At 58.1% G+C, this 22,817-nt stretch overlaps 1 protein-coding gene across 1 annotated transcript in view; it reads left to right on the forward strand.

Moving 5' to 3' along the window:
* Positions 1-434: 434 nt before the first annotated feature.
* WDR1 (WD repeat domain 1) overlaps positions 435-22,817 on the forward strand; it is a 43,809-nt gene continuing 21,426 nt past the window's right edge. Inside the window, exons 1-5 of the mRNA XM_053901692.1 lie at positions 435-570; positions 1,018-1,139; positions 12,824-12,914; positions 17,570-17,717; positions 18,759-18,939. Coding sequence (XP_053757667.1) covers positions 555-570; positions 1,018-1,139; positions 12,824-12,914; positions 17,570-17,717; positions 18,759-18,939 — 558 coding nt within the window. The 5' untranslated portion in view covers positions 435-554. The remainder of the gene's footprint in view (positions 571-1,017; positions 1,140-12,823; positions 12,915-17,569; positions 17,718-18,758; positions 18,940-22,817) is intronic.

Consider the following 22,817-nt stretch of genomic DNA (forward strand, 5'->3'; position numbering starts at 1 on the left):
GCACGGAGAGGGCTTCCGCGGCCCCCAGCTACAGCACGCTCGGCCCCCGCAGAACTCCAGCGAGGAGCCGCCCGAAAAGCCCGTCCTCCCTTCCCCCCGAAACACTCCGCAACCCTCCTCCAACAGCGGCCAGGACCACTCTGATGGAGTGGGCGCTCCCGCGCCGCCCTTTTACAGGACCGTGTGTAACGTCACTTCCGGGGGCGGGGCGGCCGGGGCGGGCCCCGCGCGGGGCGGGGGGAAGGGCGGCCCCGTCCGCGCAGGCTCACGCGGGCTGCAGCCGCCGAGCCGAGCGCTTGACTATATATGGTCAAAGCTGGGGGCGAGCCGCTCGCGGGGCCGCGCTTCCGGGTTCGGCGCGTCCGCAGCGGCAGCGCGCAGGGCAGGGCGCGAGCCGGCCTCGGAGCCCCGGCCTCGGACCGCCCCCTCCGCGCCCGGCACGCCCGGCGCCGCCTTTCGGCCCCCGTCCCCGGCCCGGCCTCCGCCAGTCTGCTTCGCGGCGCGGGCGGCCTCGGAGGCTCTCGGCGAGCGCGGCGCGGTAACAAGTGGGCAGGATGCCGTACGAGATCAGTAAGTACCGCGGCCCCGTGCCCCCGGGGTGGGCGCCTATGTCCCCCGTCCCCTCGGCCATCGGTGGGGCGCGGGCGGCCCGGCGGGGTCCCGGGACGCGGGGGAGGGGTGAGGGCGCAGGCCGGCGAGCGCCCCGCCGCCCTCGGGGCGCCCGGCGGCGATCCCCGGCCCGGGAGGGGGTGCCCCAAAGTTGGCGCTGCGGGCTGGGCCCGTGGGAGCCCCCGCGTCCCTGAAGGGCCTGGTCGGGAGCGCAGACCAGGAAGTCGCGCGGTCCCTTGCGCTCCTTCAAAGTGGCTGCCGCCCCTCCTGGCGGTGGCAACAGGTGACCGGCTGAGACCGGTCCAGGGCCCCTCTCTAGTCCGCTCCCACCCCTCCGTCCTCAGCCCGGCCTGGGGGATGAGGCGGGGGCTGCCCCTAACGTGCTCTGCTTGATTTGTGTCTCCGCAGAGAAGGTGTTCGCCAGCCTCCCCCAGGTGGAGAGGGGCGTCTCTAAAATCATCGGCGGCGACCCCAAGGGCAACAATTTTCTTTACACCAATGGGAAGTGCGTCATTCTAAGAAACATCGACGTGAGTACCTCCTCCCCGTATCCCCCCGCCCAGGCCGGGGTTCCTATCTTGGGCGCGACTCTCAGGTTAATTCCTCTTCCCCTCTACGGCTTCTTCTCCCGCTCTCTCTCCGCAGCCTGAGGAGGGTGAGGACGCCACGCCCCCTCAGCCTTGGGACCACACCTCGGAAGCCTAGCAGACTAGGAGATGGTTTCAAGGTGGCCAGACCCACTTCTCACTCTTTTCATGGGGAAACTGAGGCTCAGATTAGTTCAGATCATAAGTATAAACGCTCTGGATTTGGGGGATCGGACACACCCGGCCAGCTGCTGCTTGACCTTGGGGTAGCTGGTGACTTGGGCCTGGGAATCCCAGTGCCCTCATCTGTAAAATGGAGGTGATGACACCAGGCTCCCCCCCCCCCCCCACTTCCCCTGACCGCCTGTGCCCGCTGAATGAGATGATGCGTCCCTCCCACCGGCTCGCCTGGCACACACCCAGTGCTTGGTAAATGGCCCTTGTGTATAATCATTACCAACACCCAGGGGCTCTCGGTGTGAGCGGCCAGGACTCACACTCAGGCCTCTCTGCACACCATCCGGATCTGAGCCCCGGCGCAAAATCAGGAATGGTTTATTCCCATGAAGCATTGAGACAGACATTCTGTACTCAGGCCAAGAATGCTTGTCGAGCCAATGTCGTGGGGAATCCTGTTACTCCTCTGTAATTACCCAAATGACCCAGTCTGCTTGTTGGTCTCCCCACCGCCGAGATTGCACACTGAAATCTTTCTTCGCCCTTCCCCAGCCTGAGTGACGGGATGGAAGGGGAAAGTGCCAGCACAACCATTGCCGGGGGGAGGGGGGGGATGTTTTCTCCTGAACTGTGCTTGGGGTCGGGCCTCGTGCACAGTATGTAGGTAGATGGTTTTGATTGGCCGTGCTCCCAAGGGATGTCAGCTTAGATTCACATCTGTTGTGAGTGATTACCCCTAGTGGGTTGGGATTGTTGCTGATTGGGTGCACTTGCCCTCAGGAACCTCACAACTGGCTGAGGGAGCGAAGGAGCTGTGTAGGCCTCCGCTTTCTTGCCTGTAAAAGGAGAGGCCTCTACCTGGTCTGAGGTGCTTCTGGCTCTGCCCTCATCTCTGGGTAAGCCAGCCTGTCACCGTTGCCCCTCTGCTCGAGGACTGAGCCCCGTGTGACAGTTTCAGCCCTGCCCGGGCTTGCTGGGCACCTCAAACGAAGGTGGGTGGGTGTGAACGTTCTCTGAAAGTGCTAACAGCTCTTGTGCTAGTCACACAGATTCCTAGAAAGCTGATCTGGCCTCGCTCAGAACTGGGGGAAACCTTGCCAAGGACTTAGATGGTAATGATCCGGAGGTCTCCAGGGTGAGGTCCCGAGATGTCGAGTAAATAAAAGTTTAGACGACCCAGAGTAGATACTCGCTGGCAGTTTGGCAAAGTGGACTAAAGCGTTCTCAGGGATCCAGCGCATTGGAACACCAGGCCTGCCCCTAGCAGTCATGCTCATGTCCCGGCAGTCTGCGTGTACTTCCAGACGGGAGGCCTCCCGTGAGGTGCCCACTGTGTGTCTGGTACCAGGGAGCGTTCTTCAACGGCAGCATCTCTCTCAGCACCACCCCCACCCCCCCGCCGCTGGGCCCATTGCTCCGAAGAGAGGTCAGGCCAGCGAAGTTCAAGGAGGCCAGTGATCAGAGTTGTTTCCACCGGAATTGTTCACAGTCGCACACGAGCACCCCCTTTGCCAACATTCCCCGCCTCGTGCCACTCATTCTGCTCGTTCTTCAGAAGTCTTTCTTTTTACCGGTACCCCAGACTTCACCGTTCTCTGATGTACATCAGGCACCCCAGGCTCTTGTTGGATTCAGGGACCGTTGGTACTCGATTAAGGATGGGCACCATTTTTATTAGGGTACAACATTCCTGGAAAAAAAAACGTGAGCCCTCGTGAACATTCAGGGAACAGGAAGGAAGATGGTCTGGTTAAATTACAGGCTCAAGAAGGAGAAGAGATCCGAAGGAAAGGTGGAGACCCGGTTGTGGAATGTCCAACAGATGTCTGATTGCCTTCTACTTGACGTGTCCTAAGCACAGTAGGGTTTCCTGTGTGTCCTGGCCCCCAGACAGCAACGCTGTGGCTCCAGCTGTTCAGGCCCCAAACCTTGAACTTCTGCTCGGTTTCCCTCTTTTTTCTTCCATGCCATGTTTAATTCTCCAGTGAGTCCTAGCGACTCCTCTCAAACTACCTTCAGGATCTGGCATTCTTTCTACCTGCTGTTTCCACCTCCTCCAAGCTACCATCCTCTCTGGGTTGCAAGACAGAAAACCCGAACTGGTCTCCCTGATACCGTGCTGGCTCTCCTCCAGTCTGTTCTCAGAGCACGGCTGGACCGGCTTTGGTAAAATAGGAGGTGGCATTCGTTGTCCTCTTTGCCCTCCCTTACTATGGCTGATGCGGCCTCACCATCCAGCCTGGTACCTCAGTCTCACCCCCAAAATCCCACCCCACCCTTCTCACTCATCTCCAGGTATCCATACCCTTTTGACTCAGGTCATGATCCCAGGGTCGCGGGATGGAGCCCCGTGTTGAGCTCCGTGCTAAGAGTGGAGCCTGCTTAAGATTCTCCCCGTGCCCCCCTGTGCTCTCTCTAAAATAAAAATCAGAAAAAAGAAAACTCCAGAAGGGGAGAGCCTCGTATATTCTTACTTCGAGGCCAGCGTCACCATTGCCCCTGCCTATTCTGCAGAGACAGGGAAGAGCTTTCTCCCAGTGGCAGTGAAGAAGCTTCTCCGTGATTCTGAACTGCCCAGTGTCAGAAGCCCCTTGAAAGCTGCCACAGGCAGTCAGCAGATTTGCTACAAGCGAGTTTGGGGCTTGCTTTTAAAGGACCCGGTCCCTAGATTCCAGAACTGAAATGTGTATATTTGAAAAATTAGGTGCATGAAATCAAATTCTAGGAAGTGAAATGTTTGTTGCAGTTCAACACTCTCTGCTTCCAAGCGCTGTATGAAGTTCAGGGTTGTTGAACCTGAGTGCTGAGCTTCTCATGGTGCGGTCTGCAGCCAGTCATGTGTAGAAGGACCACCTGTGCATCCCCCCCCCCATGGGGGAGGGGGTATGTAAAGAGACAGATGGCTTGAGAAGGGCTGACGTTGTCCCTTCTGTCTGTCTGCACATGCCTCCTGAGTCCCTGCTGTGTGTGCTGGGAGCACAGATCCAGGGGAGGCCCCCTCCTGCACGGAGCTCGTGGCCTCGCTGGGAGTGAAACAAGCCAGCAGGTGACCGAAGGGAGCAGTGTGCTGGGTTAGCACCTGTGCAGAAAATGAGCAGGGTAGCACATGCGTGAGCTTAACCCGGGAGAGACCTGGGAGAGGGTCTGATCTTTAAGAGGAGTCAGGCCCAGACAAGGCCACGGAGCTGTGTGGACCAGTAACGTGATCAGATCTGTAGTAGAGCTTGTTCTGTGCCTCAGGTTGGAGGTTCAAGACAAACGCACTCCGCAAGTGCTGATTAGCTGCTAGAACCAGCCCTTGCTTCCTGTTTTCCCCCACACGTTCCCCAAGCTTGTCTTGCGGAGCCCTGCCCATGGCCACCGTGTCCAAGATTTAAATCAGTGGCTGGGAGGAGGTTTTGCCCCCAGCCCCACCCCCTAAGAGCTATCTGGCAATGTCTGGAGACGTTTTTTTGTGCTACTGGTATCTATCTAGTGGGCAGAAGCCAGGGATGTTGCCAGGATCCCACAATGCTCAGGACTGTCCTATAAGTTATGTGGCCCAAAATCTCGTTAGCGTTGAGAACCTTGGTGAGTAACATTCTAATGCTCTGGTTAAGCACTTTAAAAGAATCTTCTGAGTGATTTGGGGGCACCTGGGTGGCTCAGTTGGTTAAGCGCTGACCCTGATTTCGGCTCAGGTCATGACCTCATGGTTTGCGAGTTCGAGCCCTGCCTCGGGCTCCGTGCTGTGTGCTTGGGATTCTCTCCCTTTCTTCTGCCCCTCCCTCGCTCGTGCTCTCTCTTTCTCTCAAAAATAAATAAACTGAAAAAAAGAAAAAGAATGTCCTGAATGATTTGGAAACAAGAGGGAAGAACCAGTTGCACCACAGAGCAACAAGGAAGTTTCCTGGAGAAGGGACACCTCTGAGTTGGGTTTTGGAGGATGAGTAAGAGTTCTCCGGGAAGAGGAGCGAGACAGACATAGCAGAGATGGGGGAGAATCTAGACCGGGAACCAAATGTGCACGGAGGTTGGAGGAAGTTTGACACAGGCTCCGGGCGGTGGCTTCAGCACATTCCTTAACCCTGTCTGTGGGCGCATAGATCGGGCTCTCAGAGCCTTGGAGCTTAAAGAAGTCAAGGTTGCCGCCTCATGTCTGAGGCCAGCGGAGAGGTGGTCCTGGTTCCTGTTGGGTTGTGGAAGTTGGCCATGCCCCGGAACGGTTGGAGGTGCCCATTTGGATCCCTGTGCCGCACCCAGCCGTCATCCCCCACGGGGCCTTGTTGCAGATGACGTGTAGGCTGTGCACTGGAAAGGGCCCTGTTTTGCTTCTTTGCTTCTCTTCCAGAGTCTCGGTAGAACCTGCCTGGCTTTGGTGGTGGTGGACCCCCTAGAAAGACCTGGATCCCAGGCTCCGCTCAGCTTGCTAGTAGCTTCTACCCACCAGTTTTATCTCTGCTTCCTGGAACCTTACCCAGAAAATGGCAGTTTCTCCACCACAGGCCATCGCAGCCTGGGCATCCCCACCCCCAGCCCCAGCCCCGCCCGTGTTCAGCCCTTCTCTGCAGGGACCACAGGCTTCTGCTGGTCCAGCGCGCTGCCCTGAGCACCGCCTCTGGTAAAGGAGCTCATCTTTGTTGAGCACTTGGTATGCTGGGCAGTGGCCGAGCACTTCACATATGTACTTCATCCGGTTTGGTTTTCTTATCTGTAAGAACAGGGAGAACGGGTAACAGGGTCACTGTGGGATGTCACAGAGTCCTTTCACAAGTATTCCTGGAGGGTTGCCTGGGCTGTGACGGTACACGGTGCCTTCTTCTTCACATCCGCTCTGGTGGCTCAGTGCTGTCTCTTTCTAGAGGTGCCAGACTGAAACCCCAGGGGTCCCTTCATGACTGCTCAGTGAGGCCCTGCGCAGGCAGAGGGAGAGGAGGGACAGGAAGGGAGGTGGCCTTGTCTGTGCTGGGGTCCCTGCTCTAAGGCTTGGTTTGCTCTGTTGGGAAGGGGTTGAGCTGGGAGGCAGGAGGGAAAGTCACTCCGGGAGGGGTGGGCCCTGTAGGACCGCTGAATGACCTGGCCCCACACCGTTCAGAAACCTGTGGGCTAGACAGAAGTGCTACTCTGAGTTAAAAGAATCAGGCTAACGATGGTTCCAACCATAAGTGAGAGACCAAAACTCAGGAATGAAGGCTCTTACCTGACTTCAGTTCCCCACCTCCACTGCTTACCAGTGGTTAGCCTTGGACACGTCATTCGTTCTGTGCCCACGTCTCTTGGCCTGTGAAGTGGGTTGTGAGGTTACCTTCCTGTGAGGTTTCAGAGGACTCGGCAGAAGGGTCCACTGGCCAAGAGTGAACCCTCCATACACAGCGATTTCGCAAACGGCCCTCGGGGTCCAGCGAGCCCTGGTCTCCTGGGGCATTTGGAGGCTGCCATGTTGGATCAGATACAGGCCCTGCCCTCTGTGGAGTTCGCTTAGTGTGAAGCCTTGTGGATGTCAGAATGGCCCGCGGTACATGACGGAGAGTAGTAAGGGTGGTGGGGTGGGAGGTTGGATGGGAATAGGCATTGGGGTTGGGGGAGACCGTCTCCAGTTGGCAGCATCGGGGAAGGATTCTCGGAGGTGGCTTTCACCTGGGTGTTAGAAGGTAACAGGAGACATCATCAAGGATCAGGAAGGAGCAAAGGCGTTCCAGGCCGAGGCAGGTAAAGAGAAGAAAGTCACATAGTGATTTCATGGAGGAAGGAGCAGGGCATCATGGAAAGTGGACCTTGGATTGCTGGGGGAGGGTGCGTTTCCTGCAGGCGAGAGGGAGCCTCCAAGGCCGAGCAGGGCGGTGCTCGTTGGGTGCAGCTTGGGTGGCGGGTTTTATTTCTGCAAACCATTCGCTCACCACTGGATCCCCAGGGCCAGCCCAGATTCTTGGAAGGAGTAAATGAGCCATCCGTCCGTGTTCTGTGTGTCTTTCGAGGCTGTGTGGAGGGGCTCGGCTGCTGGGTTCAGCCTTGCCGGTCGGGAAGTACAGATGTCTTGTAGCTGCTTCGGAGCCGGGTTACCGTGCAGTAATTTGAGTTTGTCCTTGGTCATCAGTGAACAGAGCCTCTTGCAGATCGTGTCTGATACACGGGTCCAGCTACTGGTTACTGCTTTTAGGAACTAGAAGAATTTAGAAAGCTCTGAAATGCAATCCTCCTGGAAGGTCATGCTCACTTTGCCTGGTCCAAGTTTGGAGGAGCCTAGGGCTTTCTCTGGAGGCTCCTGCATCGGCTGCTGCAGGACAGCCCGGAGGCCCCTCTCGCAGAGCCCTGTCCGACGGCTTCAGCCCTGGTGGGCCGGGGAGGCCTTTCCAACCTCCTGATGCGTCCGCCGCGCTCACTGTGGCTCAGGAGCTGAGGTGAAAGCTGCCACTCCCTGTGACCTGGGCCAGTCACCAGCCCCACTATACATGGTGTGATGGCCTCTGACCCCTCTTTGGCACTAGATAGAGCCTGAGCAGACATGGGGACGTGAAGGAGCTTTGGGGAAGCTGGCGGCCCAGATGCTGCCCAAACAAAGTGACTTTCGGGAACCCCCCCCCACCTTTCGTTGGTGTAGCAAATCTCCCGGATGGGGCGGGGCCTGGGAAGGTATGGGGGTTAGTCTTCTGGCAGAAGGTCTGGCCCTGGGGAGGGGTCTTGGCGCAGGTGGGAGGCCAGGGGGTGTCTGGTCCGCACGGAGAATGGGCCTCCTGAGGTTCGGTTGAGAGGTCTGCTTTCATCTGGCCCCGCTGGGCCCCAATCTGGCACTCTGTCAGCAGCCCAAACACCGTCACCTTGCTGCCCCCGCAGGCCTTTGGGTCTGCAGGTGCGTGATGGCCGGCCATGGCCCGTGTCTTCTGTGAGGCTCCCTGACCTCCCGGGCGCGGGGGCCGCATTCCGGGACTGACCCCGGGGTCTCACCAGCCCCGAGCTCTGTGTGTCACTCAGTGATGTTGCTGAGTGCCCACTGCCAGACCCTGAGCTGGGGGTGGGTGGCTCCCGTTCTAGTCCCCACGTGGGCCTGGGGAGGGAAGGGGCCCTGGCCAGGTAAGGCCCAGGGAGCAACTCTTCAGCCCGGGAGGGCCTGAGTGGGGCTGGAGTGGGGGGTCCTGTGTGTGCTGGGGGGTCCTGGAAGAGTGCAGTTAGTGGGGTCGGGTTCTGCCGCTCCCAAGGGAAGGATATCAAGCAGGGGAACCAGGTGATGAGACATGGGACTTAGAGACGGGGGATGAGGGGTGTAGCGGTCCACGGAAGGTAGAGAGCAGTCCAGAAGGTACTGTCGTGGTCCCCAGGAGGGACCTGGATGGAATCTGGCAGGGGCGGAAAGAGGAGGTGGGTTTGGGAACTGTTGAGGAAGGCTGGCGGGAGTGTGGAGGGCCAGGACCAGGCCTGGGGTCGGGAGCGAGTAGATGGAAAGTTGTGGCGAGCCAGCCATCAGCCAGCCAGCCCACATCCCCTCGGCACCCGGGTCTCGCCCTCGTCTGTGTCTCAGGTCTCCTGTACCCTGGTGGCAAGCACCCGCACTGCCAGTAGAAGTGCAGGAAGGCCTGGGGGAGGGGCGTCCCAGCCTCAGCACCCTTTGCGGGGTGACCCCAAGGCCTGGCCTGAACCATCTCCCAAGGCCCCGAGGGAGGTAGAGCTCCTGCCGCCACAGGGTTATTCCTTGGTGCACCCAGAATTGGCTTCTTTCCCTTCCGTGCCTCATTTCCTCTCTTCCCTAGCCCTGCTCCAAATAAACTACTCACCCAAGTGTATTCTTCACCGAGGCAGGGGAGTGGGTGTTGGGTCCCAGTCCTGGGGCCTTACAGACTCCAGATTCCGCTGATCTGGAATGAGCCTGAGCTGGCAGGACACAGTGGGGACAGGGGACCCGTTATTTCTGCCTCTAGTAGCCAGCCTCCCTGTGTGTGCCGAGCAGAGCTGGGGAGGTTGGCACACACTCGGCTGAAATCGTCGTGTTCAGTTGGAGAATCTGGCCCCTCGCTCGCCGGCTCAGTTGCATTTGCAAGGCAGACAAGAGCCATGTCTCATGCAGCCTGGGATTCTGGTGCCGAGCCTGCTGGGGATGACCTTGGGCGTTTCGCAGCCCCTGCAACTGGCAACCCTGACCGTTTAGGGGCAGAACTTCTGCCCAGAACCTCTACCTACTCATCTGGTATCCCTGCCCTGGGTCCTCGGAACCCCCAGTGGGGCTGAGTGCCAGCATATTGGCAAGTTGTCCTTGGGATGGATTTCTCATCTGTAAAGTGGGCTGGTGGTGCCCTTCAGTCAGCCTTGAAACAGACATCTGGAGAAGGATCTTGGTAGTGGTGGCCTGTCTGAGGACCTCTTTTGGCCAGTTTCTGGGCAAGGGGTCTTGTCCGTAGTCAGGTTTTGAAATTTTCTTTTTAACGTTTATTTATTATCAAGAGTCAGAGAGACAGGCATGAGCATGGGAGGGGCAGAGAGAGGGGGAGACACAGAGTCCAAAGCAGGCTCCAGGCTCTGAGCTGTCAGCACAGAGCCCGACGTGGGGCTCAGACTCACGAACCGTGAGATCGCGGCCTGAGCCAAAGTCGGACGCTTAACCGACTGAACCACCCAGGCGTCCCATGGTTGGGTTATAGAATATGAAGCACTAATTTGGTCCAGGAGTGGGTTGGATACCAGACATCTTAATTTTATTGAGGCATAATTTAGAAATAGGAAGATCAGGAAGATTCCTCTGCTGCACAGCTTGACAAATGTGCACGGCCTGTAACCACCACTGTAATCTGGACACAGAACCTCCCGTCATTTCCAGAAGCGCTCTCCTAACCCGTTGCGGCCAGTGGGCTCCCTTCACCCCAGCACCCAGCAAGGACCAATCTGCTTTCTGTCCCTTTACGTTTGCCTTCTCTGGAACAACCTGGAGAAGGAGCCACGCAACCCAGGGTGGTCTTCTGTGTCCTTTTCACTTAGCATAATGCCTGTAAGGTTCACTGGAGTTGCTGAGTGTGGTTGCTGAGTTGGTAGTCGGTCGTTTGTTCCCCCTTATCGCAGGGTTGTATCCACTGTATGGGTCCAGCGCGGTGTTTCTTCATTCGCCTGTTGGTGGACCTTTGGGTTGTTCCCAGTTTGGGGCTATTGATGCATAAAGCAGCTATGAACCTCACGCATGTGTCTTTTTGTGGACGTGTGCTTTTATTTCTTGGGTACGTACCTAGGAGTGGGATTGCAGGGTTTTGTGTGGGAAGCGTCTGCCTAACTTCGTGCAAAACCAGCCAGACTATTTTCCATCCGCGTCGCCTTGCGTTCCTGCCAGCAATACGTGAACATCCCAGCGCCCCGCACCCCTGTCCTTGCCAGTATTTGGTGATACCGTTCTTTTGGTCTTGCTGATTCCAGCGGGCATGTAGCGGTATCTTATTGTAGTTTCGATTTGCTTTTCCCAAAAGGCTGATGACATCGAGCACCTTTTCCTGTGCCTGTTTGCCATTCATGACATCCCATTTGAATACCTCATACCTTTCTAATTTCACTAGCAAATGGTTATTCTCGGATGGATTAATCTGCAAAGAATGTGTATCAAGTGCCTGCTACGTCACTTAATGCTAAGCGTTAAGTCTCGGGGGTAAAAGGGGCTCCGTCCACTTTTCTTTCTCCAAAAAACCGTTTATTGAGCACCTGCTGCTCGTTAACTGCCGTGATGGCTGAAAAGATAAATGCCCTGGAAGCAGGTTGCAGAAAAACAGATGAGAAGAGATGACAAGAAGGTTCAGGACTACAGCTCTCCCCGCAGTCCAAAAACACAGTGTTCTAGGAAACGTTTTGTGAGCCAAAATGGCCTAAAGCAAAGAAATAGTTATCGTTGCTTTATAATGAAAAAAATTTTGAGTGGTCCTAGGCCCACCCCCAAATCACCTGTCTCAGGCTTTTCTGAGACCTTAGGACACATCTTGCTAACAGATGCACGAAATAAATAAAGCGCAGATGCTCTCAGACACAGCTCGGAGCTCTGGCAGCTTGACGCTGAGGTGATGAGTGTGGTTCCCAGGGAAGGAGCTGGGGGGCGCCGCTCGCTGCTCTGGGGGGCACATCCACCCCATACCGGCTTATCTCGCTGTGGCACTGATGCCGAATGCTATCTTGGCCTTTTACCTTTCGTCATGAAAGTGAACAATGCTGTTCAGATTTCTTTCAGTCAGTGGAAACAGGTACTTAATGTACGTCTTTTGGAAAAGCAGAGTGGCACAGCGCAAGCGTTGGAGGCACCGAAGAGAGAAGAGGCCGTCCCGGGAGGTTTCATGCAGGAGACAGGTCTTTGGTTGGGCCTCGTACGTAGGTGTCAGCAGGCAGGAAGGCTGCTCCTGGCCAGGGGAACGATGTTTTCAGGACGCGGGACTAAGAGGAAAGCCAGAAGGCGGCTGGCAGTGGGCGGGGCTAGAATTCAGGGTGTACCCGTCTGGACTCAGTCTCGAGGGAGGGGGATCCCATAGCCAGAGGGCGGAGAAGAGTGCAGGCCTCTGATCTTGTGGTCAGGTCGGCGAGAGGTGGGGGCGGTTGGGGATCAGGTTAGACGTACCTGCAGCAGCCGCCTCCGGAACGCTGGGCATCCCACACTGGGACCTGCTGTGGCCTCAGTCTCCAGCCTGTGGGAAGCTGCCTCTTTCAAGAGCCCTCGGTTGAGAGAAAGTGGACAGCGGGAATCAGGAGTAGATGACCGCGTCTTTATTCCCCCCTGAAAGAAAGCCCGGCTGCCGAGACGAATTGAGAGCATCTCAGTACGCGTGTGTCGGGTTCACTGAGGCCTCTCGGCTGTGTGTGCGAGTGGGGGACGCCGTGCTCTACTTTTAGTAAATTCTACGTTAAAACCTTGGTGCTGAGTAGTAGAGGTACTCCTGCTCCCAGATGCCGGCCCCGTTCTTGGTGCCAGTCCAGCCAACCCTCCATCTGTGCTGCGAAGCGAGCGGGAAGCCCACGTTTCCCGGCGAAGGTTGTAACAAAGAGAGGCTCCCACCCGCACGCCCCACTGTGCTCCTGGGGCTCGAAGCAGGGCCCCGTGACAGGCCGTCCAGTGGCAGCCGGGGTAGAGATGCTTGTGAACAGGGGGACCACAGGTGCCTCAAGAACGCAACTGCCGATGGCAGCCTCCCGCCAAGGGAAGTAGGACAGTCGACTTTCAGTGCAACTTCTGTCTTATGTGTGTGTGTTTCACAAGTACCTACTGGTACTATGGCAAGTGCGGAAAAGCAAAAGACACACCATCCTCTCAAGTTCTACAGCTCTAGGCTAAAGAGAAAGAGACGAAACTACCTGGATTTCTGTCGCCCGAAGCTGTGCGGGCAGGTGGAGGTGCTGCTGCGATTTCTCTTTATGGAGGTTTTGACTTCGGTGCTTGTGTGTGTGTTATCCCACTCCTCACGCCCCAACATCCACTAGCCGGGAGAGTGGGAAGCATTCCTTGTGTTCCTTCTGTCTCCTCCTTGCAGAACCCAGCCGTTGCTGACATCTACACGGAGCATGCCCATCAGGTGGTGGTGGCCAAGTACGCGCCCAGCGGGTTCTACATCGCCTCTGGAGGTACCTGTGTGCGTGGGTGGCTCATGGATGCATGTGGTGGGGTCCGGGAGGCCCCCAGGCCAAACTGGGCTTCGGGCTTGGGAGGGTAGGGTGGTGGGAGGTGGGGAGGGGGGGTGGAAAAGGGGGGGCAGCAGGTGGAACCAGTGTGATTAGTTCCACTTGGGGCTGACAAGGGATGTAGAAGCCTCCAAAAAGCCCCATGGCAGGACTTTGTAGTTGGCAGTGTTCCAGCTGGTTCCGGCTCCGAGGTCAGCAGAAATGCTCACTTGAGGCTGGCCAGAGGCCTTTGTGGGCAGCTGTATCATGATGTTTTGGAGCTCGTTTTGTGTGTGTGTGTGCTTTCTGAATTGCAGCTTTGTCTCGTGTCACCTTTATTCATGAGCTGCTCCTTTCCCAGTCCCTCTCAATGCTGGCCTCAGGCAAGCGCTCTGGTCTGTGCCTTTGCTCTCTCTAGCCAGGCTTTTGTGTGGCTCTGTGGGAGGCTGGCTAAGCGGAGGGACAGAAAGATCTTTGCCACGTAGGATGCTTTGTTTACCCCGGGTCTTTGGGGTAGATCTTTGATGAGAAAGGGAGGCACAGAAGTTAGCGTGGCTTGCCCGTGTCTCGCATTCACTCACTCATTCGTTCCTATGCTCTACAAGATGCTTATGGCTGCCTTGCCTGTGCCCAGCCCTGTCTCCAGCCCCAGGGAGAGCCAGGCGAGTGGGCTGATGCGGGCCTGGGCCTTGTCAGCGTCCCCAGAGAACAACAGATGAAGGAATGGCTGGAAGAACTAACCAGCCAGGAGAGGAGGCTGGAGTTCATACACTCCGGGAGCCGTTTGGTCTGCACTGGGTCGCTCCCTGTCCCTGGAGGGTGTGCCCCTTAACTGACTGCGCAGGCTTCCTTGAGTAACTTACCTTCCTGGGCCTTGACGTTCTCTCCCAGAAACTGGACAGAGGATCCAGAGTAGCAATGGGTGTGAGAGGCCTGCGATGGTCTTGCACTGGTGGCCACCTGACAGCAGGTGACCCAAGTGTCTGCCACTAAAAGTAGGACATGCCAGGGCAACAGGTGTGCTGGCTGATGGCAAATGCCGGCGGTCAGGGATGTGTGTGAAGGGCTCGGCCAGGAGTCTATCCCATAGTGGGCACTTAATGACGCTTGTGTTTAGATCTACTCCAAGGCTATCCGTAAACCTTTCATTTATTTGTTTTTATTTTTTCTTATTTTTTTTTAACGTTTATCTATTTTTGAGAGAGCGAGAGACAGAGCGTGAGTGGGGGAGGGGCAGAGAGAGAGGGAGACAGAATCTGAAGCAGGCTCCAGGCTCTGAGCTGTCCGCACAGAGCCCGACACGGGGCTCAAACTCATGGACCGAGAGACCGTGACCTGAGCCATCCAGGCACCCCTCGTAAACCTTTGATTTATATTCCTTGATTTATTTTCGCCCTGCAGTTCCGCCCCCTGTTCCTGCTTGCCAGCAAAATACCTTTTCCTTGAAAGCCCCAGGATGTGGCCCTGGTGCCGGGAGCCACAGGTCCAGCCGCTGAATCACTTGGGAGCCCCGGGCGGGGTGCTGCACCAGCCGGAAATCTGGGCGCTTCAGACCCCAGCGCTGAATTGGTGAGGGAGGCTGGCCCAGAGACCGTGGCAAAGGACAGTCCACAGAAGTAAAGGATCGGTTTGATCTTGACTTTCTCGGAAAAGTGCCCTGACTTGGCAGAGGAACTGAGGGAGGTTTGGGCCGTGTGCAGATCAGGTGTTCCTGGGTGGAGATCACGTTTTCATTTCTAGCCTTCTGCTCCCTTTAATCGAGTGCACACAAGGAAGCCTCCACTGCAGAGATTAGGTCCTGGGCTAAAAATAGTGTGGTCGTGTAGTAGGGTTTGGAGTGTGCAGGAGGGAGGCTGGGAAAGTGCGTGCTCTGGTTAACTGGGTTACCTGGAACCTGGGGTGCCCAGGTTCTGCAGGGGAGGGGCCTAGTACCCTGGGAGGCCTGCAGCTCGCTCCCAGATGGGGTTCTAGCTTTCTGCGGGACCTTTAGATTCCTGTAAGTCTGAATGGTCTGTGTCTGCTCAATGATCAAGCCTTCCGGAAGGCCTGAGTAAGGAGCCCATGGCAGGGGCTGGACCCCCAGCCCCAAAAAACACAGTCAGTCTCTGCCCTGGGGTTGATGTAGCCCACGGTCCCATGTTCTCAGTGCAGAGCCATTTCCAGGGCAGGCCCAGTCCCCTCCAGCAGTGTCTTCCTTGTGTAATTTTGATGCTGGCGGTCTGTGCCCCACGCTCAGTCCCTGGGGCACCCCCCGGGCTGTGAATCCCGGGCTGCAGAGTTGTGGGCATCCAGGAAAGGGCCCCATGCCTAGAGGAGAGGAGAGGAGAGGAGAGTTGCTCAAGTGAGGAACATAGAGGAGAGGCCTTGATGAAAGGCACTGAAGGGCCCTCACACTCCCTGCTCCCTGTCACCGCCCCCCCCCCCCCCGCCATGTTACTAAGCTGCTGGAGAGAGGGGGCAGGCTCACCCAGACTGCCCCCCTCAGTGCCCCCCTCTTACTGCCTGGAGGGGGAGACGCCTTCCAAGTGGTAGATAGCAGGCACTCTTTCCCCATCGTCTGTGGCCTCCTGCAGGTGTCCTGTATCCCAGGGAAGGTGTCTTTGCTGTGCCCTCAGCACTTAGCATGGGCTTGGGGCTTGTGGGCCCTTGAACAGTATCTCATGACTGCACAGGGTGCTGCCTGCCCCAGTTGGGCCTGAGCACCTGGCCTTTAAGTCCCACTGTCTCTTTTCTAGTCCCAGCTGCTTCCAGAAAGGATTAAATGTATGGAAGCAAGCTAAGGGTCTCTCAGTAGATGAACGGATACAGAAAACGTGGCGTGTATATGTATGTGTATGTATATATGTATACGTATATACACGTATGTATGTGCACGTATGTATATATATATACATATATACACACACACAGCGGAACATGACACAGTCATAAAAAGGATGAGACCGCGCCACTTGAGATACCACGGGAGGACCTAGAAGGTATTCTGCTAAGCAAAGCAGACTGAGAAGGAGAAATACCGTGTGATTCCTCTTAGGAGTGGAATCTTAAAAAAAGGATGAATTAACAAAAAGCAGAATCAGACCTATAAATACGGAGAACATGCTGGTGGTGGCTAGAGGGGAGGGGGTGGGGGTGGGAAAATGGGTGGAGGGGAGAGGGTCGGTCATACAGGCTTCCAGGTGTGGAGTAAGGAAGTCACGGGAACGAAAGGCACAGCTCGGGGAATACAGTCGGTGACGCTGCGATAACGACATGTGGGGACAGAAGGTAGCTACTTGTGAGCACGGCGTAATGTGCAAACTTGTCACATCCCTGAGTTGTACCCCTGAAAGTAACGTTACGTCGTCAGTTATACCAGACGAGCAGGGCCCGTGGGAGGCGGCTGGCGGTCTGGTGAGGGAGGCATGGGGCAAGCACCTGGTGCCGGGCCTGGGAAGGAGCGTGAGCCGTCCAGGAAGCAGAGCCCAGGGAGGCGGGAAGGCTGGGTCCGTCCTGGTCGAGCGGGTGGGACACTGTCAGCCTCTGCTACACTCAAGTGTAGATGCCGATTCTACACGACTCCGTAGAGCCCCCTGGACCGGCCTGGGCACAGCCGACCACAGCCTGGTGTGTGCATGAGTGTGTGCGCACATGTGAGTGTGAGTGGCCGTCGTGCACACCTAGCCTCTGCTTTTTCCTTTCCTTTCCTGCTGGCTGCCTTGTTAGGGACGCCCCTGGCTGCAGGTCCCCTTTGCAGCTCACCTCGGCCAGGCAGCCTTCCCAGACCTCGCCCAGAGAGCACCAGGTCCCCAGGACCCCCGCGTGGTGCTCCCCATGTGGAAGTCAGCTTCTCCCTGTCTCCCGCACAGGACTGTGGGCCCCTGGGGTTTGCTCATGGGTCAGGCTCTCCGGCAGCCTCCTGCGGAGCCTTAGTTCGCTGTGAAGCGATGACTAACTTGGTGACGGGACCCTGGCGGGGAAGGGAAGGATGTGCCGCTTCCCCTTCCAGGACCCTCGTGGGCCTCACACGGGGATCCTGCAGCACCCAAGTCGTCTGGGCTGTGGGCTGTGCCTTAGATGCCAGAGGGCGGCACGGGTGGAGTGGAGGGGAGCCCCGGTGGGGGCCACCGTGCGCGTCACGGCATGCATTAGCTGCACACAGCTGCGCTCCTTGTCTGTGTGAGCACGGCCACTGCACGGGAGAGGTGGCTGTCACTAGTACTGTCACGCTTTGGAAATGAAGAACTTCGGTCCCAAGCGTTAAGAAAGCTGCCTGAGACCCAGGCGCCGCTTGGATCCCCCTACGAGGAAACCACAGTCCCAGAACCAGACCGCTTCCTGATGCCTCGGAAGTGTGCCTCCGCGTGTCTCTGGGCGTTCTGATCCACACCCAGGGTGCGTCATCCAGGTGACTGCTGGCGCCCCCCAGAGACCCGGTAGTGGCCCTCACAGAGGCCACGGGCTCTGATTGACCGGTGGCAGGTTTTGCTTACCTGAGACACGTCCCTCCTCCCAGCAGCAGCCTCGGGCAACGCCGGCAAGCCTGGGAACCCTGGGCGGTGCTGTCCGGGCGTGCCCTGTGCCCACACGGCCCTGCCCCAGGGGTAAACATGGCTCTCGCTACCCCCTTGTGTCCACAGATGTATCTGGGAAGCTGAGGATCTGGGATACCACGCAGAAGGAGCACCTCTTAAAGTATGAGTATCAGCCTTTCGCTGGAAAGATCAAGGACATTGCTTGGACGGAAGACAGTAAGAGGATCGCAGTGGTCGGGGAAGGAAGGGAGAAGTGAGTCTCTGGCTTCGGCCCTCCCTGCCCGTGTCCCTTGGCTTTGCTTTCTTTCCGGGTGCCCCCGGTGGGAGGGGAGCAGTGACACCTGTGCCAGCTTGGACTCGTGTGGAGTCCCCCCGCGGCCCTGGTACCTTCTCTCTGTCTCTGACATCCGTGGCCCCTCACCTCCTGGAGCTCCAGCCGTCATGCCCACAGTCCAGGCTGCAGGAAACGAGAAGGTGAAAGAGTTACAGCTCTCAGGAGCATTACTGGGGTCCCTCCCAGCATGCCATGGCCACACCTGGCTGCAGGGAGCTATGCACCCCACCTGAGATGGTCACTTAACGAAGGAAGAGGGGGCAGGTGGCCCGCAGTGGCCACCGCGCTCACGGCTCTAGTGACCAGCGGGGTCGGTACCGCGACTCAGGTTTCTGACTCCGAGCGAGGTCAGGGTTCCCCCCAGGGCACCACGGCCACCGTCAAGCACTTGGAATTTGGCAGGCACACATCTCCCTACTCAGAGGCTATTTTTACTGCGTGTTCTGACAGGTATTAATTCTGCCATAACTTTTCTAGTCATCCTGTTGGTCTCAGCAATTCTGTTTTCATTCAGTCACACGTAGTAACCCCCACGGTACGTTTTTATCAGATGCCAGCTGAGCGCAGGACATCCTCGCCTTTCCAGCAGGGGTGGCGGCTGCTAAATATCTTGGTCCCGCCCAGTAAAACTGTTAGGAAACTGGTAAGCCATAGGGCTACTCCCCTGGCAGGTGTTTCTAAGGCACATTCCACATGGGAGGCCTGTCGGCCTCGACCATATAGACCGAATAGGGATTCCAGTCCCTTCCCAAAGGCACTTGCTCTCGGATTCTCCAGCAAATACTGTGCAGAGCTGAAACCATGGGAGGCCTTCAGCGTTGACTCCTTTAACGAGCGTGCATGAAGTGTGGCCACGAGCACTGCCCACCCCCACCCCGAGCACTGGCCACTCAGCTGCCCACATCTCATTGACTGTCCCCAGGGTTGACTTTTTCCTGTGACTCCTCTCATTGGGTCAAGGTTTGGAGCCGTCTTCCTGTGGGACAGTGGCTCTTCCGTGGGCGAGATCACGGGACACAACAAAGTCATCAACAGCGTGGACATCAAGCAGAGCAGACCGTACCGGCTGGCGACGGGCAGTGACGATAACTGTGCCGCGTTCTTTGAGGGGCCACCGTTCAAGTTCAAGTTCACAATCGGCGTAAGTGGACGTCCCTCTGGGGGTGGCTTGCACGCGAAACCAGCAGTCTAGACCTGCAGCTATGGCAGCTGGGTCGCAGGCACGTGCCATTAACGTCGTGACGTGTTGACGCGTGGACGGAAGTGGAGTTTACAGGGGAACTTCACACACGAAGCGCGTGGGGCAGCACTCGAGCCCCCAGCCCGCCTAGTCCTGCGCTCAGGCCCGCCTGGATGCTTCCAGCAGGGAGGCGCTCGCCCCGGGAGAGGTGTATGTTTCTGGGGTTGCAGGGAGGGTGCGTCTCTGATGCCGTGTGGCCAGGTGAGCGTTCTGGCTGGAGGAGCCTTGTCAGAAAGGGGTGGCCCAGGCCTGGCTCTGGTGGTGCCAGCTTGTGACCTGCTGAGCCTCCCGAGCGGTCGAGGTGGCGAGCTTCCGGGGATACCTGGATTTGTCTCGTCTGGTGAGGTGATGAGGGCAGGGTCCCGGCTGGAACGTGACATGTGATGAAGAGAGTTAGATGCTTCGACTCTCAAAGACTCATGCTCTAAATGCCTTAGCGGAGCATGTCCTAGCCCTGCACGTGCTCCCTGACTGCGACGAGGGTCTGAACCTAAGCCTCCCTTTTCCTGTCTGCAAGGTGGGTATGGAGGCATCGATACCAGAGCATTTTAACCATGAACTTTACTGCACAGCTGCCCGCGGGTCCAGAGCGGTTCCTTGCCCTACCTCATGGAGGATTAAATGAGAGAATGCCCTTAAAGAGACTCACTGGGGCCTGCTCTAAACTCCAGTGACTAACCACAGTGATTCATGGATAGCGGGCAGGGTGTGGCTAGAAAGGATGATGACACTTCCTCAGCAGGTCCCCCACAGGGCAGCACTGGGGCAGTGGGCGGAATTTGCTGTCGGACACTGAAGGGCTCTGCAGGGGTTCCTGCTGGTAGTGAAACAGGCTTCCATCCGTCCCCGGGGCCCTTGAGCAGGGCCTGGCCGGCTGCATGGGAAGCACAGCAAGGCTTTCTGTGCCCTGCAGAGCGTGCAGCTCGGGGGTCCCTTTGCAGCAGTCCGTGTGGCTGTCTCCTGTGGCTGCTGCCTGGCTTGTAGGTGGTGGCGGCTTTGTTGAAGGCTGTGGCTCGAGGTCCGTGCTTCCTACGTGCAGGCGGACGTACCGTGGGATACAGGGTGAGCGGTGAGTGCTGAGTCAGATGGAGTCAGATAACTGAGCGTCCTGCCTCGCACCCAGGAGGGGAAGGAGGACGGAGACAGGAGGTTTCTGTGGCAACAGGAGGTCGTCCTAGCTTGTCTCAGTGAAGCTGTCCCAGCCCCCAGGTCCCCCCCTCCGCCTCCCCCGCTGTTTGATTTCACTTGGCTGTGATCTGGGCTCTGAGCTGGTGGGGCTCCCTTCCCCGCCCCGGGAGGGATGGTTTCCTCTTCGCAGATGGAGAGAAAACCCGGCAGGGAGCAGCTCAGTGGCAAGTAAGCGGAGCCAGGTTTTGAGTCCAGTCAGCTCGAGCCTGTGACTTCACCCCACTGCCAGCCTTCTCCACGTGCTCACTTGGGGCCTTGGCCAGAATGCCCTTCCGTTCCGTTTTCCTTTCTAATCTGTAGAACACAGCCCTCACCCCAACACCCTGGCCCGGGGGGGGGGGGGGGGGGGGGGGGGTTGGTCAGGTGCGGACGTTTGCCCAGAAAGGGCACACAGCTCGTCCCCACAGTCTGCCTGTGGAACCTGTCACCCGCGGGTCCTGCGTAAGGACCTGGGAGAGGTCAGAAGGGCTGTGGGCCGGGAATGGGGGGCACTGGGTGGCCGCCCAGCGCGGCAGCTGGCTGGCTCTGCGACCCTCGGGTGGGCGATTGGCGTTCCGGGTCTCTTCAGGAGACGGATGGTGACGGCCCTCCTCCGCCGGCCCCGCCGAGCTGTGGGCGCACGTGAGCTGCTGGTGAACGTCTCCGTGTCCACGAGGAGTTCCTTGGGCTTCCGTTGGAGAAGATTCTAACAGGCTCAGTTGGCCTAGAGGGTAAAGGATGGGGAGAGCACTTGCCCCCCGCCCCCCCGGGCACCCACCCAAAATGCCTTGTAAAGTGTTGACAGCTTTGTAGATGAGTCTGACTTGTGCACGTGTGTCTGCCCTGGAGCCTCAAAACCCCGGAGTAAAGCTGGAGTGGATGGCTGGCTGTCCACCCGTCCAGGCTCCAGCTTCTTGCCGTCTTCCTCTCGAGCACGTTTAAGGCCATGGGATAAGGGGTGGGCACGTCGGGAGCACAGAGGAGCTGAGTTCCAGTTGCCCTGAGAAAGAGGAGGTTGTGCTCTTAGTGTCAGCATGCACTGAAATAAGCCGACGGCGCTCATACCCGAGGGGAAGCGCGGGGGTTTCGAGACAAACCAGAGCGACCATACTCACTCACGTCAGACCACCTGCCCGTCCTGCTGGCCTGAGGAGGGGAATCAAATTGCTTTCCTTTCTTGTGCTCGCGTTTATTGGTTTAAACCAGCTGCTAATGTCGTACAGAGGGAGTATAGACTCCTGGTTCCTCCAGGCCTGAGTCCTGGATCAGCGTCAGCCACCCTCTGCTGAGCCCTCAGACTCTGGGTTCAGCGTTAGCGTTCCTTCACCTAAAACCGCAGGGAGCCCAGGAGGCTGTAGAAACACAGGGTGGGGGAACCTTCACCTGAATAGGCCCGGGCCCACCCATATTTCAGAGGCCGTGGGCCCCCCCGGCCCCCCGGGACCATAGGAGGCCGGGTGTAGGACAGAGGCTTTGGGCATCGCCGTCTCCGCCCCTGGCCCTGGCGTTCTGTGGGTAAAGGTAGAGGTTCCCTTTGAGGAGCTAAGAAAGAAGGGGCGGGTGGGCCCTTGCCCACTCCTCTGCCGCAGGCATGTCTTCCCCGCCAAGCGCGTCCCTGCAATGGATGTGTCTGGACGGGTGAGAACCGGCCCAGCTGAGCATCGTCCGCTGGCCTGCCGCGCCGATGCACCTGCCCGCTGGGGTGCTCCGCGAGTCTCGGCCCCCGCGCTTCCTCCTCCGTCCGGTGAGCAGGTTGGCCGCCCCGGGCCGACCGTGGACGCCCCTTGTGGAGCAGGCCCTTCGGAAGACTGCGTCCACATCCCGACCCGCTTCCAGGTGTTGTGGTCGCTAGGGCAGTTTGTCTAATTCAACGATTGCCGAACCGGCACTCCTGTGCCCCGGGCCTGCTTCCGCAGGCTGCGGCCGGCTGACCTGGAGGTGGAAACTTCCCGCCCGAGTGTGTGAGAGCGGAGGGAGCCCCTGCGGGGGGGGACACCTGGTCTCCTCCCCTCCCAGGTGCGGGTGCGGTGCGGTCGGCTGCTCTGGGAGCGGCTCTCCCCTGCCGCCCGTGGCGTCTCCCCCTCCACAGGCGGCTCCAGGCGGGGGCGTCCCACGTCCCTCTACACAGCGGGAGGGGACGTGAGCTACAAATCTGTCTTCGCTATTATTAGAATTGCTGCCTTTCCAGACCGTGAAGTAAAATTGGAGCTCTGATATGCTGCAGGATTTTCTGGTGGTGTTTTCTCCCGTTTCCTGACTCACAACAGGGCACGAAGCAGCCATATGGCTCCTTCGAAGTGTATCGGGGGCCTGGGCTGGGCCCACAGAATGCCCTGCCTGGTCAGGCCTAGCCTTTCCGCCCTCGTGTGCACTGGTCTTGCTTTTCAGAGAGCTGTGGGTGCGTTCGCAGACGGGGTGTGCTGGGGGGCAGCAGGGCACGTCCCCTCCCCTTCCTGGCCTCCCACACAAGCCGTGGCCGACGGCAGGGTTACTGGCCCAGCCAGGCTCAGACGGAGAAGCTTGCTGTCGCCTTCTCTGGTCCTCTTTCTCCGGAGTCCGCGGTAGCTGAACCAGTCTGTCCAGGGTGGCGGGAGAGGCAGGGCAGAGGGTAG

The sequence above is a fragment of the Panthera pardus genome, unplaced genomic scaffold, assembly GCF_024362965.1.
Source record: "Panthera pardus isolate Hobbes unplaced genomic scaffold, ASM2436296v1 HiC_scaffold_13, whole genome shotgun sequence".
Taxonomy (NCBI): domain Eukaryota; kingdom Metazoa; phylum Chordata; class Mammalia; order Carnivora; family Felidae; genus Panthera; species Panthera pardus.